The sequence below is a fragment of the Thunnus maccoyii genome, chromosome 14, assembly GCF_910596095.1.
Source record: "Thunnus maccoyii chromosome 14, fThuMac1.1, whole genome shotgun sequence".
In the NCBI taxonomy this organism is placed as follows: domain Eukaryota; kingdom Metazoa; phylum Chordata; class Actinopteri; order Scombriformes; family Scombridae; genus Thunnus; species Thunnus maccoyii.
The window spans coordinates 6,819,456-6,838,663 of NC_056546.1; the positions used below are offsets into that span (position 1 = coordinate 6,819,456).

Here is a 19,208-nt window from a genome sequence, read left to right on the forward strand (position 1 = left end):
GGAATCTTTAAAAACTGTAATTTTAACACGCGGAGCCATTTACTTTCTATCTAATTATCTCAAAACTGCAAACTGCAATTCATCTTCTACTGATGCACTCCCACTGTGACCTTTTAATAAACACATACTGCAGAAATATTTTAGAATTGATTGGCTTGGAATTAAATTTACATGAACCTGAGGGTAATTAGTCATTTGGTGATAATTGTGTCAGTGTTGATGAAATGTAAAAATGAGTGTAATTACAACAGTAGTTTATAAGGAATTTGATGTGTATAACTGGAGTTATTACATGACTTCATATATAAAAGACATGAAAGGACCTCACATGATGTGCACAGACTGTATGATTAGAAGCCTCATATAATGATATAATGCATTTATACAGTACATATACTAGATTTGGCATAACCAGTCCTCCAAATAATGTGTCCCCAGAAGAAGAAACAGACAACACCAGTTGTAAGTAACCAGGAGATCAAAGAAGACATAGTAATCGTTGCAGAATCAAGCTTTCAGTTTCACTTTAAAACCTGCTCCTGATGATGGTTTTCAAGTACAAATGAAAGCTGCAACAATGCCGCTGTTCTTTCTTCTTCTTCTTCTTCTTCTTCTTCATCATCTTGTTGAGGTTTATTAGCAGTTGGCAAACAACTAAATGGCTGGTATGGACTGTAGATTGGGAATCTAAACTAAAGATGCAGTTATAATAATATTAATGAAATAATCACTGAGAAAAAATCAGCCAAATTTGTTTTGTTAAGGTAATTAAACAAATATAGTTTTGACATTTACATTTAAATGCCATTTAATAGTTAAAAAGTGTATTTTAATCTCTCTGAGGCTCTGAATCAGGCGTCTCCCTTCAGCTTCATATTTCTGACAATAGATCATCACACGATCAAGCGTTTCTTCTTCTTCATGTCTTCTCATGTTTCTCTATTTTGTATAGTGTAATATTTATTCCAGTATGACCAAACTGAAACCTGATATTATTGTCTCCTCTGTCCTGTTTCTTCCTGTACATCTCCAGCTTTTTCTTTAAATAGTACAGAAACTCTTGGTGTATTAGTAGTGTTTCAGTTTTTCCTTTTGGCTTAATTTCAGATTCAAGAGACATTTTGTTTGTGAGAAAGAAGCCATTGTCAGTAAAAATGATAAAAAGTAGATGAAGGGTTTTTATGAGATGCTGACTGTATATATATTTATATAATACAGTGTATAAAAGGTAGAATTACACAGAGAATAAAAAAAATTCTAAAACCCCCATAACCTCCCACTAATGTACACACATCTCTCTGTTTTAAGCCTATAGCCATTCTAAAATGAGATGAATTTACATTTTATATGTATGTACACACATTTCCATGTATGTATGTTGAAAATATGCATCACAACAAAGATCATCCCAACCTGTAAACACAAACTCAGTTTTACTATCACCCAGCAGAGGGTACTGCAGACCTACAGTACGACATTCAGCTTTTATTTCCACATCTATTCAATAATTTTCCACACACAACAAAAAGTACATTTAAAAGTGTGATCCTGGACACTGAATAAGATATTAGGATCACCTGGGTGGCCATATGTGTATAAGCGGAGGAGTATTTTAACGCTTTATTAAATTAGAGGAACAGTAAAGTGTAAAGATCACTGAAGTCATCAGTATTAGAGTATTTGTTCATTAAAGTACTTATTCAGAACGAGTGTGACTCCTTTAGTCTAACTAGACAGATGTATTTTTCCACTTCAGTCTTACACATTTTTAGTCCCGTTTACGTTACATGATTTTCAGCTTGGATATTTTGTAGGTGCGTTCCTCATAAGTACAATAAGTGGTGTGTAAATGTCTGACACGTGTATCACTTCCCATCTCTTTTTCCTTTCTCTCGCTCTCGAGACAACAAACGTCATGTATATATTAGGAACTGCAGTTATTAATGTTTCTTTATGTTTCTGTATTAGAGATTTTGTCAGATTTTTCTTCAGTAGAGAAGAATGAATAAATCTGAACTCTTATACATCTGAGTGGCTGGTTTTGAACACACACACTTGAATACAGTATATAAGGGACTGACTTTATTTTCTCTTTCATAAAAATCACATCAAATGCTTAAGTAGAAATTAAGATATAAAGAACAAGAAATTTGAAGAATAACCTGCAGACATTAAAACAGGTTTGAAAATTTTCAAGTCTGTCTTAAAACAACAGTCAGGTGCCCATATCGACAGTGAGGTTTTCCTCGCTGTAATCATTCCTCCTGTTCATACTGGTTATTAAAAGATCCCCTTCAAATGTACTTTAAATGTAAGTGATGGGGAACAAAATCCACAGTGTGTCCACACAGTCATTTTGTGCAAAAATGCATTGAAAAGTTAATCTGAAGCTTATATGAGACTTCAGCAGTCTGAGTTAGTCATATCAAGTGGATATCTGCTACATTTACAGTCTTTTTAGCATCTAATTCCCTCTTTGTGTTTCCTTGAAAGGAAGTAAAGTAACAAAAAGAGGAACTTTGGCACTAAAATTACTGTAACACTGAAAGATATCTACTTGATTTGACTCATTTGTATTTAAAAGTTTATCTGAAGCTTCATATTACCTTCAGATAAACTTTTAAATACATCTTTGCACAGAAGGAGGACTTTGGACTTTGGTCCCCCATCACTTACACTGTAAATGCATTATGAAGGGATCTTTCTTATAGTCAGTATGAACAGGAGGAATGATTACAGCAAGAAAAAAAACATTTGTGTTCATTTGGGCTCCTGACTCTTGTTTTAAGACAGACTTGAAAAATTGTGAACGTGTCCTTGAAAGCAGGTTTGTGTTGGAAAACTGTCACTGAACCTGCTTTGTACATACATACTGGTACATAACCAAAAGAATGTTCTAGTTTTATGTACCTTACAAACTGAAGGAACAGCTGAGCAAAACAGGTCGCTGCCACTGATAATTATAGATCTTGTCATGAATGACGCCAGGACAGACAGGTGGAGGACTCAAATGCAGACTCATGAGACAGGCAGGTGAAATTAGAAGGTGGTTTAATGCAAAAGCAAAAAACTCACACTTACAGGTAGCAACAGGAGTTAGTCCAAAAACAGGTAACCAGTTCAAAGGCAGACAGGCAGGTGATAAACAGGCAAAAAGGATCAAACCACAAGGAACAGATAAAGTCCAGGATAAGCTAGGATCAGGATGGCTAGAAAGCAAGTATCCTATAAAGCAACATCAATGAACTGGCAAAGAACAAAGGAAAAGGACCAGTACACATAGTGAGGAGCTGATGAGGGAATGAGCAGCAGGTGCAGACAATTACTGAGTGGGGAAAGGAGGGAAAGTCTGAGGGCATCAGGTGGACAGCTTGAAGATGGCAGGTCTGGGGAGTCGGAGGAAAGAACATGGCCTCGGAGATGTGAGCAGGGGCTGAGAACAGACAGAGGGGCAGTGCAGAGGGACTGAGGAGCAGATAGAGACTGGATCATGATGGATCTTTGATTATCCTGCGTGTTTAAGCACCTCCGGCTCCTCTCTTTTTCATTATCATGCAAATCATTGTCATATTATTTGTCTCCATAAAACACAGGTGCAAACGTGGATTAGACTAATATCAACAACTTGATAAGACCTTAGTGTTTGCTTTATTTGTGTCAGAAAGGTTGAACTCCTGTGGTGACAGCTTGAGTCTGAGACCCTTCATATAGAATGTGGCAAAACCTGAATGGGCAAATATTTGCATCCGTATTTGGAATCTCTTGAAGATAGGTCAACACCACCGCTTAACTTAAGGCTAATTAGAACAAGTTTGTCTGATGGAAACTCAGATGGAAGTTGAATTTCAACATGATTTTCTCGCCAGTTGAGACAGACTCTGAGACTTTTTGTTGCTGTCAAGTGTGAGCACATCTTACACAAACTGGATGTGTGTTTATAGGTCGCAGCATCAGCTGGACAACAATCATATCGTCAGGTCATGTTTTATTTTAAGTTTTGATATAAGATAACAGGACATCTGAGAGAATTTCATTAAAGGGTAAATAATATTGTAAAAAAAACAGACATTAAAAACTTATTTAAGACAAAGTTCACTTTGAGTTTATGTAATATGTGTAATATCTCATTAAAGGATAGAGTAATAATTTCTCAAGTCTGTCTTAATGAACAGTGAAAGAGGTTTTTCCTCACTGTAATCATTCCTCCTGTCATGTTGAGCATAAATGCATTTAAAAGTTTTATCTTAAGTTTATATGAAGCACTCATATGTAACTTACAAACCCAAGGAACAGCTGAGTAAAACATGTTGCTGCCACTGATGATAACGGATCTTTGATTATCCTGTATGTTTGAGCTACTCCTGCTGCAGTGCGCTGTATGCAAATCTCCTCTCTTTTTCATTGTCATACAAATATCTTGACAACGTAACTCCTGCGGCGACAGCTTGAATCTGAAACCCTTCATCGACAATGTGGCAAAACTTGAATAGGCAACTTTTTTCACCCATCATCGTTGGAATCCCTTGAAGAAGAGAAGTGTGGAGTAGTTTAGCTTGAGGCTAATTAGAACATGTTTGTGGTGTGAGCGTCACCTTTCATAAACTGGATGTGTTCAGATAGGTCATGTTGTCAGGGCATGTTTTATTTACAGGACAGGTTGGCAGTTTTTCAGGAGCCCAAATGAACATTGAAATGGGTTTTTCTTGCCATAATCATCGTTTATACTGAGCATTAGAAGATCCCTTCATAATGCACCTACAATGTAAGTGATGTGGGACAAAATCCACAGTCCTCCTTCTGTGCAAAAATGTATTTAAAAGCTTATCTGAAGCTAATATGAAGCTTCAGTTGTCCAAATGAGTCAAATCAAGTAGATATATCCTATCCGAGGAAACTCAAAGAGGGAATTTTATGCTAAAAAGACTGTAAATGTAGCAGATATCCATTTAATATGACTAAGTCAGACTGCTGAAGCCTCATATAAGCTCCAGATAAACTTTTAAATGCATTTTTGCACAAAATGACCCCCAAATTTGTCCTCCATCACTTACATTGAAAGCACATTTGAAGGGGATCTTTTAATAGCCGGTATGAACAGGAGGAATGATTATGGCGAGGAAAACCTCTTTCACTGTTATGGGCACCTGACTGTTGTTTTAAGACAGACTTGAATAATTGTGAACCTGTCCTTTAAGATTTTTATACAAGACAACAGGACATCTGAGAAAACTACATTAAAGGGTAAAAAATAATTTCAAAAACCCTCAATAATTCTTATTTCCCCGTCACTTTCTCATGTTCATATTCGGTTCAGTTCGACATTTGCATACAGAAATAAAAACATAATATATATATAGTGAACAGAGTTGCATTCGAGTTAAAAATTTGTGAAGATAAATCTTCAAAAACATTGGAATCATCTGAATTAAAACGTTCATGTTTAAAAGGAAACCATGGAGAGCTGGTGAAGATGAATATCTGTATATCTACTGTTGTCTGTGGACAGAAGACTTCAGACTGTCAGTGACTGCAAAGGATTTGAAACCAAATATTTAATATTAAAGTTATTTTATTAAAGTTTTCTAGCTTAAGTTATTACCTTAAAATTGGGGGACCATGCATTAAAATGGCCGGAATTCCTCCCCCCCCCCCCCCCCCCAGTTTATTTATATTTTAAACATATACCAACATAAATAAATATAAGAACAATTCTTCACAAACAATTCTTAACACAACAGTAAAAAATAAAACAAAGACAAAATATGCATAAAAGTAAGAAAAAGAAAACTCCATTTCCTTTCTATCTGTGTCATATATCTCTGATCTTCTGGTTAACATCATTTCATAGGACACTGATGTTTAGTTACAATACAACAAATTCATCCATTCCATTAAACTGGGAGCTTTAGGTCATTTCCAACCCCTCAGGATAAGTCTCAATGTTGTGATTATACTCAGACTTAACACTTGACACTGCCTCTTATTAATTCCTTTAAATTCTGTTTTATCATTTAGGAGACAAAGTTTCTTCCCGCTGTGGACACACAACATTACAATTCCATACATTATATACAAAATGGCTACAATTACTACATTAATCAACCCTCAAATTAAAGCTTCAAGACAACACGTTAATCTCATAGTCATCGTTGTTTCAGTCCATCATCAGAATATATCAGTGCAAAGAAAAATGTGTCGTTGTATTAATGCAACCTGACTGCTGTGCTTTATTTTTCCAACATGCAGCTACAAGCAGTTAAGAGTTGTTGTCCATGCTCTGTGCTTTTGAATACAGCGAGTGAGTGATTTATTTTTGGAACTAATTTAAACTGAACAGGTTAGATTGCTAAGATTCTTTGGACACACCCAGCCTGAGGCCTTTCAGTCTGCTATATAAGTCAGTCACAATCCAGACGCATCATAAACCTCAAACTTCACTGTTACAGACTGCTGCTGGTGAGTTTAAGCAGAGGTGAGTTATTATTTAATATCTCTTTTCAGCTTTTACCGACTATTTAAAAGCATCATTAATCTTTATCACAAAACAAAAGGCAGAGGATTGCAGTTAAACTGAGCGCCTCCTTCATCTGCTTTCTTGTAGAAAATGAAAGCTCAGCTCGTGTTCCTGCTGTTGGCTGTCGTGGTCGGGCTGAAAGCTGCGTTCACTGACGACGAGCCAGGTTTGTCCTCCATGTGCCTGTGAGAATAAATGTCTAATAAAGTAACACTGACCAAAAACTTTGGATTTGTTACTTACATCAAATGTGTTCCAACCTTGTAGTTAAAGAAGAGGGAGTAGCTGTAGATGAGATCGAGGACATTGATGTGGACGCCTTCTTCAACAACGATCCTCAGGATACAAAAGACAAAAAAGGTAAAAATGTGTGTGTGTGTGTGTGACATTATTTTACTTTCATATTACTTTATAAAATTCATACCTGTCATGGAATGATTACAGCAAACAAAACACTTGTCACTGTTCATTTGGGCACCTGCACATTGTTTTAGGACAGATTTGAAATATTGTGATTCTGTCCTAAAAGTAAATTTCAAGTCTCTGTAAGTGAGCTTTCATATCATACTGAAGTGAATGAAAACCAAAGGCTGCCTGATAAGTAGGAAATTATTCTATGAGATTATGTGTTTTTGAACTGTAATTTAAAGTAAGCGCATTTTTAAGGTAAAGGGCTGAAAGATGGTTACTAAAGATGGTTACTTTAGTAGCTGACGAGTGAAAATACATGTCTAATCCGTGCCATTCACATAGAAAGCCTGTTACATTGATAGAACAAGACTGATATCTTCTCAGTCTCTGAACAGCTCAGGGTTTGTGTTGTGTTAATGCTGTGGTTATTAGGTCTTTACGATTTGTGACTAAATGTTCTAAATTTCTTTTGCAGGAGCTAAGCCGCATAAATGAGATCGAAGGGGAACAGCATCAACTTTCTAACCCTACCCCCCCGCTCCCAGCTCCCTCTAAATATGGCCCAAACTGTTGCAACCATATGATGTTAAATAAATAAAGTCAACATTGAAGCATTTTCCTGTGTCGATTGATGATTTATACTTGTATTTGGAAAGGGTAAAGACTAAAGAATGTGATTTCTGAGATGGAACCTGCAGTGAGATAATATTAAAAATGGATGCAATATGAGAATACTGCTTAGACAAAACAATATTGATTGGCGTCTTCATGTTATGTTGGTCAGTCTGCTCTCCCTCATTGTAACCATAATGTTTATATCCTTCCATAGAAGACATAAATACATAAAAAGATGTAAAAACCATTAAAAAACAAACCAAAAAAAGACATGTACAAGAAATGTTTGTTTATGTTTGTATGTTATATGTATTTTATTTTAGACTTTATACCGGTATTATGCAATTCAATTTAAGTTTATTGTCATTATACAACGAAAAGTGTCTCCTAGGAGACGCTGCAAAAGGCAGATAAAAAGAGAGCATGCAATCAAAATATAAAACAATGTAAACATGTGCAATAACAAAATAAGGAGACACTATATCATATGCATGTGTGTTTAAAGGAAGAGAGTATTTACATGTGTAAGGCAGCCAGATAAGTGGCCTCGAGCAAACAATCGGAAATGTAAACAGTAAAAACTATGTTTGATGAGCAGATAGTATTATTTTAATATACAGTACTGTGCAAAACTTTTAGGCCCTAAAAGTAAAGTTAGGATACTTCCAAAATGAATGCCATTAATAGTTTTTGTTTTTATTAACTAATTAACTTCATACAAAGTTCAGGAAACCTAAATGAAATCAATATTTACTGTGAGCAGCTTCGCCTTTAAAACAGCAGCACTTCTCCTTGTTACACCTGCACAGTTTTTCAGGTATTTGGCAGGTCGGTTGTTCCTGCCACAGTTCCTCTGTGGATTCAGGGCGTCTCAGCTGCTTCTGTCTCTTCATGTTAATCCCAGACTGACTCCATGATGTTGAGATCAGGGCTCTGTGGGGGCCAAACCATCTGTTTCAGGACTCCTTGTCCTTCTTGTTGCTGGAGATAGTTCTTTATGTCTCTGGCTGCATGTTTGGGGTCGTTGTCATGCTGGAGAATAAATTTGGGACTGATCAGATGCCTCCCTGATGGTTTGCATAATGGATAAGAATCTAAACATCTAAAGTGTCTAATATGTTTGCATGGCACTGTATTTTTTTTAATGTACAAATAACCCAGTGACTGAATTTATAAATATTGTCACTGCATAAAGGATAGGTTCACAATTTTTCATGTGTGTCTTAAAACATCAGTCAGGTGACCATATGAACAGTGAAAGAGGTTTTCCTCGCTGTAATCATTCCTCCTGTTCATACTGGCTGTTAAAAGATCCCCTTCAAATGTGCTTTCAATGTAAGTGATGGGGGACAAAATCCACAGTGTGTCCACACAGTCATTTTGTGCAAAAATGCATTAAAACGTTGATGTGAGGCTTCAGCAGTCTGAGTTAGTCATTTCAAGTGGATATCTGCTACATTTACAGTCTTTTTAGCATCAAATCCCTCTTTGTGTTTCCTCAGACAGTGTTTCCCTGTTGAGCTGCGGTGGAAGTATAGTAACAAAAAGAGGGACTTTGGCACTAAAAAGACTGTAATGTTGAAAGTTATCTACTGGATTTGACACATTTGGACGGCTGAAGCTTCATATTAGCGTCAGATAAACTTTTAAATACATTTTTGCACAGAAGGAGGACTGTGGATTTTGGTCCCCCATCACTTACATTGTAGGTGCATCATGAAGGGATCTTCTAATGGTCAGTATGAACAGAAGGAATGATTACAGCAAGAAAAACCTATTTCAATGTTCATTTGGGCTCCTGATTGTTGTTTAAAGACAGACTTGAAAAATTGTGAACCTGTCCTTTAAGTCATAATTTGACTCTTCTGAACTCCTCATGGCCTTTACCACGCCGCCCTCTAGTGGCCTTATCATATAAGCGCATATCCAACTGCATAACCTGTACACAGAAAGTTCAGTTTAGTTAGTTTTAGTGATTAATGTATTTCTTTTAGGGCGATTTGTAGAAAACGTAACGTGAAAAGTTACAGTTTCAGAGGAAAAAACGAGCGGGAATCAGAGAGAAACCACAGCGCTGCACACATGTCAACAGTCTGGAGAAACTGTCATGTGATCCGTCTGCCGAACCTCAGCCAGAATGACAACCGTCATTTGCAGCCCGCTGGCCGGTAAGCGACACCCTCCTTCCTCGGTGTCGTCCAACTGAACCGCAACACGTCGACTTTACTCCGCCAGCGGTCTTCTTCTCCTCCTCTTAAATTCAGCCGGAGTTTGTTTGCGGAGCTGCTAAACTAAACAGCCGGTGAACAGGGAGTTTCTGCGGGGAGCAACATGCGCTCCTTAGCGGGACTGGCTGCCATTGTGGCGGCGGCGAGCGTCTACCTCTACCTGCTGTCGACTCATCTTCCCCCGGGACCGGAGCACCTCCCGTCGGCCTCCGAGGAGGAGGACCAGCCAGTCCAAGAGTACAGGTACGGGTAATGGAAAGAGACAAACAGTTTTAAAAAAAAAAAAAAAAAAAAAAGAGAGAGACCTATAAATAAAAATAATGCAACCACAATTAATCCACTTTCTTTGAATTCTATATTAATTTAGTTACCTCATTTTAATTCCTCATGTTATCCAGCTGGGAGTCACTCTCAAATCAGCCACAACAACAGTGGCTTAATCATGTTTTGTTTTTAGCAGTACATACAAAATATAATAAAAACTATAATAAGAATAATCACACAAACCAAAAGTGTATTTACTCACGTACTTCTTCACATACAGTTAAATTTCAACTGACATAACAGCCACAATAATAAGATAAAACAGCTGTTTTTAGTATTTACCAATTTTTAAAATTTATATTCTGGCAGTGATTCACAGTCACCTCCTTGTGCTCCTGTATTGGTTTGGGTTTTTCCCTGCATGACAGTGCAGTACCTTGAACATCAGGTGGCATATAAATTAAAAACCCCACTGCCATGATTGTTAAACTTTTCTCCAGCCTCTGTGTTTCCAAGGACTGCAGCCAATTACATTTTTTTAATGATCATCTATGTTTTTTGTTTGCTTTTTTTTGAATGACAAACAGAAGTTTCCCATCACATGGTCCCAGAGTCCAAGTGACCTCTTGATATGTCTATTTGTGTCCCACCAACAGTCCAAAACCCGCAAAAATTTTAATTTACAATGTTATTAAACAGAGAAAAGCAGCAAATCCTCATCAAGTGAGCAGCTGGAACCAGAGAGTGTTTGACTTTTTGCTTCATAACTGACTGAAACGACTAATCAATTATCAAAAAAGTTGCTAGTTAATTTTCTGTCGATCTACTGATCGATTAATTGCTTCAGCTCTACTGCTCCCTCACTGATGGACTAGTGCGGCTGTTCCCGACCTTATTGACTCGTGACCCTCTATAATGAATCAGTGTCATCAAGAATCATTTTTTGTCCTCAGATCATTTGATTTGAAGCGTTTCTAAGCCACAAAAGAGGTGACAGAAAATATGAAGAGGAAAGTCAAAATAAGAAAACATAATTTTAAGTAGAAGAAATCTGTGCTTCTTATTTATTCCTTTAATCATCTTGTGACCCCTCATATTTATCTTGGGGGGGTCCCAACCCTCGCTGGGGTCAGGGAAAGGACAAGTAATACATCAACAGAATGAATGAGGGAATTAATTTCTTTACCCCACATTTATACTGCGGTATTTCATTTGAATTTATTATTATTATTATTATCATTATCAATAATAACAATAATAAAGTCAAAATAGCACTGAAATATTAAATTTCCCTTCTCTCCTTTCAGTACATATTGGACTGATCACATTACTCTTCAGAATGTGTGTGTGTGTTTCTTAATGTGTTCTAGTAGTTTTATCTATGAGTGTGTGTGTATGTGTGTGTGTGTGTGTGTGTGTGTGTTTTTCTTACGTCATTGGGTTAGGGGTAAGGTGTGAATTGAGGTTAGGTTAAGTTTAGGGTTAGGTTGTCTATAACGAATGGAAGTCAGTACAATGTCCAAACAAGACTTGTGTGTGTGTGTGTGTGTGTGTGTGTGTGTGTGTGGGTGTGTGTGTTAAATTAGTGAGTCTTGTAAGTGGTACGCTGCAATGTGCCAGACAGACGAGTGTGAGGTTGTCTTGGGTTGATAAAATAACGTCGACCAAGACACTCTGAGGCCAAGAGCAGGAGTCATGTGTGTGTGTGTTTAGACTCGGTAAATTGATATAACTCATATTATTACTGTACTCTTACTGATGAGGTCATTTAAACTCGGTGTGAAAGCATCCAATGAGATGACTTCCCCTTTTGCCCAGTCATGCGTGTGTATTTCTGTGTGCATGTGCGTGTGCGTGTGTGTGTGTGTGTGTGTCAAAAATAATCTTAAAAATAAATGTAAACTTATTTGACACTAAAATGTTATTTCATGTCACTAAATGGCTCTAAATTGTGTTGCAGGTAGGTTGCAGTGCAGGCATGTTACACATCAACTTGATATGTACATTATAGACCAAGACAAGCCGGCTTTATTTATTTAATATGTTTGAAACCAAATGAGGAAATATAAAAAAAATACTGTACAATTGCTAACAAAACAACAGAAGGAGAAAATAAAACCAAATACAACAAAATTACATTAATACACTGAATTAAACAAAACTGCTACAGAGTGAAGATGATGCTTTTAAAGACAAAAAGAAAAATCTACTCTTCCACTTCAACAAAAAAACACATAATATCCTTTAACTTTAGGCCATCTGGTTAGATGACCTCAGTGACCTGAAAGTGGAGATCGGATTAATAATTTGCCATATTAGTTATCTTTCAGGTGTGATGAACTGGGAGTATTATTGTCGACTAAAGTAAAACTAAGCAATAGTTTAAAAAAGATTATTATTATTATCATTATTATAGGTTTTGCCTTGAACATGCTTAATTAGATTTTCTTCTTTCTTTCATAATCATGACACACAGTATATTTCTTTACGCTTTCTGAGTGCTGGCACCTAAATCCTGAGATTAACCTTTTGTTTTCCAGTCTCCATTTGTGTAACACCTACTCTTGTAAAACAGCTGGCATGTAATTAAGAGCATATTTCTGGTTATTAAAGTTATTTTTATCGGACAAAAATTGGTAAAGAAATGTTATTTGATGTTGCTAAATGGCCCAAGAAAGGCCTACATTTTGTTATCTCTCTTAGTCTGCTGCTGTCAGGGATGAAATGATTTAGTTTGTCAGAAAACGAATCGCCAACTATTAATAAAATATGAAAAATAATGAATCATTAATTATCTAGTAAAAACGTCAAACATCGGTGGTTCTAGTTTCCCACATGTGAGAATTTGCTGCTTTTCTCTTTTTCTGTATCACTTTAAATTAAATATCTTTTATTTTAGACAGCTGGTTGGACAACACAAGCACTGATGATGTCATCCTGAGCTCTGGGAAATTGTGATGGACTATTTTTCACCATTTTCTGACAATTTATAGTCTTAACAATAAGTTCCAAAAAAAGTAATTGAGAGATGAATCAGTAGTGAAAATAATTATTTGCAGCTCTAGTTGCTTTAAAAACACCTTTAAAGCTGCAACCTAATATGACCAAACCTCATATCAGTGTTTGTAATTAATTCTGTGAGTTAAAATCCTCCCTGTGAAGTGTCTACTTTAGTCTCACTCGTGTTAATATGTGTGTCTGTGCATGTGCAGACAGAATATTGTCTCATGGGGTTTTGAGTAAGCAAAATTAAAAGTGCTCACGATGATACTTTTCCCTTCTTAAATACTGTACATACATCCGCGCAGCTCCACGTATCTGAGCGCTAACACATCATCAACCTGCCGACCAATGACAGAACGACATGTTTGTCCGCTAACCAGTAGAAACGAGGAACGCTGAATGCCGGAGCAGGTGGTAGAGGAAGCCGGCATCTTGAGTTTCAAGTGGGGGGATTTTAGTGTGTGTGTGTGTGTGTGTGTGTGTATGTGTGTGTGTGTGTGTTTTTGGGGGGTCTCTTTCTACCCTCTGCTCAAGTCTACAGGCAGCGATGCTATTTCTGTCGCTCAATCAAATGTATCCTGTTACCCTCACACTCGCCTTCTCACACACGCACACACACACGCACACACACACACAAATGTTTCTAAAATAAGTAAGGTCTTTCCTCTTCATCCTATCTGAAGAATAGAATAGTTCATAATCATGATTTTCTGTATAAGGAGCCACTTCACCCAAATCACAAGAATATGTAGTTTTTCTATTATGTAGTATTTAAACATGCAGCTAGTTTTGATTTTTGTGCACAGAGTTCGAAACGTCGACCTTTGACACCTCAGCTGCTGCTCTGATACGATGAAGGTGACTAGAATTTAGTTTGTGGTCCTCGAAGATTTGAAAAAGTACATTTTTTAAATTTCCAAAACAGCTTTTCTTTCCAGGACAAAGTGTCTCACTTACTCTGATGTCTTTTGTCCTTAAGAAAACTCTTTGGGTCACAAGAAATGGAGATAATTAACAGTAAACAATGTTTTTATTTCTATTAATTAATTAATTCTCTAAAGAGTTGTTTGTTCATCATCGTGTGTGTCCTGTTGTGTGTTTCCGTTCAGGCTGAAGTTCCCGTCGGACCTGGACGAGCTGCGGGAGCTCGCAGAGATGCTCAAGTTTTATAAAAGAGAACATCACGACTACGTTCTGCTGCTGTTCTGCAGCGCTTACCTGTATAAACAGTCCTTCGCCATCCCTGGCTCCTCCTTTCTGGTGAGACACACACACACACACACAAATGAGAAGGGTTGCAACCACCGATTATTTTCATTATTCATTAATCTTTTCATTATTTTGTTGATTAATGGATCAGTCGTTAGTATTTAAAATGTCTGTAAATGGTGAAAATATTGATCACTGTTCCCCAAAGACCAAGATACAACAGTCCATAACTCAAAGATATTCAGTTTACTATAATAGAGGACTATAGAAGCCAGAAAATACTCACATTTAAGAAGCTGGAACCGGAGAATTTCAGCATTTTGTTCTTAAAAATGACTCAAAACGATTAATTGATCATCAAAATAGTCAGCAATTAATTTTCTGTTGACTTATGACTAATCACTGAAACTGTAACAAAACCAGGAGAGAAACTGTGTGTTGTGTCTAAAAACATCATACATCTTCATCCAAACAAGTCATTTTGCCTATTACATATATTTATATATATTTTTAAATGCATTTTTCCTCTGATTCCAGTGAGCTAATTTCAAGAATTTTCTGGAATCATGTTCCATTTTTTTATTTCAACACATAGATCTGCTTTATTCTGTCTTGTCTGCAGAAACTGACTCATTTCTCTCTAACTTCTCCTTCAGAACATGTTAGCCGGTGCGATCTTCGGGCCCTGGGAGGGTTTGCTGTTGGCCTGCATGCTCACCACTTTCGGCTCTACTTTCTGCTTCCTGCTGTCTTCCAACTTTGGAAAGCAGCACGTGGTTCAGCTCTTCCCTGAGAAGGTGACGCTGCTGCAGAGGAAGGTAGGCCTGTCTGCTCAGTAGCCTCCGTCATTAATACAGGGGTGTAACTTTATAGTCGTTTCTGTTTTCAGAAGTTTTCAGTAGTTTTTTTCTATTTGGTCATTATAATTTCTTAATAAATTACTGCAGTGACTGATTGCTTGTTGTTTTAAATAATGTGAAGTTAATTGAAACTGTTTTATAAACACTATGGAAGATTAATCACTTGTAATTGCTCTGGGATTTGAACAAGGTTGCCAGGTCTGCGGTTTTCCTGCAGAATTGGGCTACTTTTGAAATGTTGCCATGGGTAGACTTATTTTACATGCAAATTACATGAATAATATCTACAAATAAAAATCCACATTTTCAATGAAATAATTTATTATACCCAAATCCTACCAAACTGACTCCAGATGAGCGCGTACCCATGCCAACACCCCACCCACGTACACACACACACACACACACGATGTGCTGTAAGGCTCTCTGCCGCGTGACGCACGCCTTTTGGTACCAACTCTGGAAAACTGCAACAGATGACTGCAACTGCAACATTTATGACGTTATTTTGTAGATATTAAAATACATTAGTGAATGATAGCAATGCTGTTGGACTTTAAAAGCAGTGGATGTGGTTTAACAGAGACGTATTTTGAGTTCTGGTTTTTGGGCTGGTTTTGATTGGCCATTCTGCTGGTTTGGCAAACTCTGGATTTTAACCTCTTTTTTCCTAACTTTTGTGACTTTTTACCAAGCTGAATTTAGAAAGGCCTCTATAATTATCAAGAAAAAAATCTGACTTTTAAAAAGAGTTGTGTAATAAGTGGAAACTGTTTGAGCTTCAGAGTTAAGTTTTTAGTTGTGCATTTTGCACAACTTGCACACTGTGATGAAAATGGAAAAACAGCATATACAGAATAGGAAAAAATGATGGAAGGGTTTATTTTATTATTATGATATTATTTAGGTGTTATTTAAAGGGGACCTATTATGCTCATTTCCAGCTCTATATTTTTATTCTAGGACTCCACTAGAGTATCTTTGCATGATTCACAGTTCAAAAAACTCCTTATTTATCTTATACTGGCCCTTTATGCAGCCACTCAGTTCAGCCTCTGTCTCTAACAGGCAGTCTTAGCTCCTGTCTCTTTAAGGTCCCCCCTCCCGATGAGCCCACTCTGTTCTGATTGGCTGGCTTTCCATTTACCTCATTATTTGAAACTTTTGCCACGTTTAATATGACCATGTGACATTGTAACATTATACGTATGACTGAAAATGACAAAAAGCATAATAGTTCCCCTTTAATGTTTATGCAGTCTTGTTAATAGCTCTGTATGGAATTTACATAGACGAGAAGCAGCATAGCGACTCTTTCTGCTACTGCTTTCATCTTTTTTCCGCCTTTATTTTCTTTTTTTCCCCACCTCTTTTTTTCTCTCATCTCTTTATATGTTTCTTTTATCTTCCTTCTCTCTCCCGTTTTTTGCTCCTTGTGTCAGGTGGAGGAAAATCGTAGCAGTTTGTTCTTCTTCCTCCTTTTCCTTCGTTTCTTCCCTATGACTCCTAACTGGTTCCTAAACATCACCTGTCCTGTCCTCAACATCCCCATGCCCATTTTCTTCTTCTCTGTGTTCATAGGTGAGCCTGTTCACACATAAAAATTACACGCAAGCGCACTAACTAACAAACGCTGACCACTACGCCGCTGCTTTCTCCTCCCAGGTTTGATCCCCTACAACTTCATCTGTGTTCGTACGGGCTCCATCCTCTCAGAGATCTCCTCTCTGGATGACATCTTCTCCTGGGGGACGCTGGCCCAGCTCCTGGCCATTGCCCTCATGGCTCTGGTCCCGGGAGCGCTGATCAAACACTACAGCAAAGATCATCTCCACGTGGACGGCATGGACGTTAACGGACAGAGTCAGGGTAAAAACAAGCAGGGCCGGAAGAGACGATGATTCTGGGGGAACAAAGGGAACCTAAAAGGCAACCTCGTATCAGAAGACTCAAGGTCTTCACTGGTAGGCGTGTGACCTTATGTGCACTGCGGCCTTGTGATTTCTGTAAGGGCACATTAAGAGGCTCATCATATTTCTAGTATGATCTGTTTTTAAAATTTGGAAACGTCCTCAGGTCTTGTTACACCAGGCTTTAAGACCAGAGTTTCCAAAAGATCTCTTAGTCCTGATACACACATGTAAAGTTTTCTTCTGAAAAGAAGAAAAAAATATTCGGATTTACGAAAAAAAAGAAAATATTTTAAGTAAAGCTGCAACGATACCTTAATTAATTGATTGATCGACAGAAAGTGACGATGGAATAATCATTTTTGTCTTCTTTTTTTTAAGTAAAAACACTAAAAATTTGCCAGTTGCAGCTTCTCAAATGTGAGGGTTTGAAGCTTTTCTGTGTCATACGTGATAGCAAACTGAATATCTTTAGATTTTGGGCTGCTGATCAGATAAAACTAACATCCCTATGAGCTATAACTGGCAATTTTCACTATTTTCTGACTTTTTATAGGTAAAACAGTTAAACAATAATGAAAATTAGTTGTCAGTTGTAGCACTCCTACAGAATGTAACAAAGCATTTATCTCAGCGTAGTGTAAGTCTCCCTCACACCGGCCTATTTTAGTAAACTGTGCTAGTTTAGTAAACTAGCACATAGGTCCACTATGTTGCCAAGTTATCACACTGAGTTTTAAAAGTAATTTGTGTGATAAATATGTACTGTAGAGCTGCACAGGAAGCCCCAGAAACAGTTCACGTTGGATTATTTTTTTGTCTTTGTTGTGTGTTCTGATTAAACACTTTACTGGGAGTTATGGAGACCAGAGTTAACCCGCTAGACGTTAATATCTTCTCCATACACGTTTACTTTATTTGCAGCCGTTAGGGCTCCAGAAACTTCTCCGTCTCCGTCTCCTCCTAAAGCACTTACACGTGTCTTAATGTGATCCTGGCTGCATCCACAGGTGGGTTTTACAGAAGCTCACTGCAGACCAGGTGTGAAAGTAAAGGACATGAATGATTTGGAGCATCAACATACGATAAACTTGATGCTTTTGTGAACCCATTCGCTTGCGGTTTGGAGTTTGCAGCTTTTTATATCCTTCTAATCAGAGTTTGTGCGTCTGTGCAGCTCAAGAGCACCGTGACATTACAGTTTACTTCCTCACTTCTTACTTCAGACTCAGAAAGTGCAGAGTTTCACAGTACTTTCAGAAGCAGATAATTCATATGTAGACACTATAGAGATGGATGTGTTACAGCCAGTGAAAGTCTTATTATATTAAGAAATACATTCTTGTTTCTCTCCATTTACATTTAGAAATTGTAGAAATTCAGTTCTGTGACTTCAACCAATGTTTGCGTCGAAGGAGCAGTAACTTGACAAATGTATTGAATTTGAAGAAAACCATGAGAAGATCACATTTTCTGTCTGTGTGATTACTGTATGAGTCCTTTATCTGTTCAGCTGAATGCAGTGTTGCACCTTACAGTATGTTATATGTCACTATCAACTGATTTACTGTTAATGTTTGATAGTTTGGTCGTGTACTTATTTATTATTTAAAGTCAGTTTTTTTGCAGAGCAGAGAGTCTTTAGAGAATAGTATTAAAATATAGCTTCTTATCAAGAAACGTAAACAATACTATTTAAGTGTAGGGTCATTGAATGTATAAATGTCATATATAATCTAACTGTATGAGCTCTAAATTCAGGTGTGACTGTAGCGCAAAGACGGACAGTCAGACAACTGGTGTCCTTGATTGACAAAACACTACAGATGTGGATCTTCTACTGTATATTTTATTAACATAATTGAAAGATGATCTTTTGTAAAAATGTGTAGTTTGTATTATTTTAGATATCAAATCTTATATTGTGGTCTGACAGTATAGTGGTGAAGTTCAGGATTTAACTGCTCTGAAGTGAAAACATTGTGGCTCTGTGAGCTGGAGTCTGTTGGAGGCTCCACTGTGTTGTGAATGTCAAAAAGAGCTTAAGTGCCATCATACCAAGGAACCACTATTCACTAATATATAAATACATATTAGGGTCACTTACTGTTGTTAAAGGATTGAACTGATAATAAATTGACCCCCAAACCCTCCAAGTTGCCTGGATTGAGTGAAACTTTATCTTTTTAAGACT

At 37.2% G+C, this 19,208-nt stretch overlaps 1 protein-coding gene and 2 long non-coding RNA genes across 4 annotated transcripts; 2 read left to right on the plus strand and 1 right to left on the minus strand.

Annotated features, from left to right (window-relative positions):
* Nucleotides 1-6,599: 6,599 nt before the first annotated feature.
* On the plus strand, nt 6,600-7,536 carry LOC121912273. Its single transcript, XR_006100046.1, has 3 exons — nt 6,600-6,680; nt 6,782-6,874; nt 7,401-7,536. It is a non-coding gene; the product is annotated as an uncharacterized LOC121912273 (long non-coding RNA).
* Nucleotides 6,610-10,004, minus strand: LOC121912271. 2 transcript variants are annotated; one of them, XR_006100045.1, is made up of 4 exons: nt 9,929-10,004; nt 8,295-8,572; nt 6,775-6,850; nt 6,610-6,697 (listed from the first exon to the last, which is right to left on the minus strand). It is a non-coding gene; the product is annotated as an uncharacterized LOC121912271 (long non-coding RNA). The 2 variants fall into 2 exon arrangements; XR_006100044.1 differs by lacking the exon at nt 9,929-10,004 and adding an exon at nt 9,668-9,748.
* Nucleotides 9,344-18,777, plus strand: LOC121912270 (transmembrane protein 41A-B-like). Its single transcript, XM_042434452.1, has 5 exons — nt 9,344-10,011; nt 14,145-14,295; nt 14,901-15,062; nt 16,547-16,685; nt 16,770-18,777. The coding sequence occupies exons 1-5, from the start codon at nt 9,872-9,874 to the stop codon at nt 17,003-17,005; spliced, it is 828 nt and encodes a 275-aa protein (XP_042290386.1). The 5' UTR covers nt 9,344-9,871; the 3' UTR covers nt 17,006-18,777.
* The last annotated feature ends 431 nt before the right edge of the window (nt 18,778-19,208 follow it).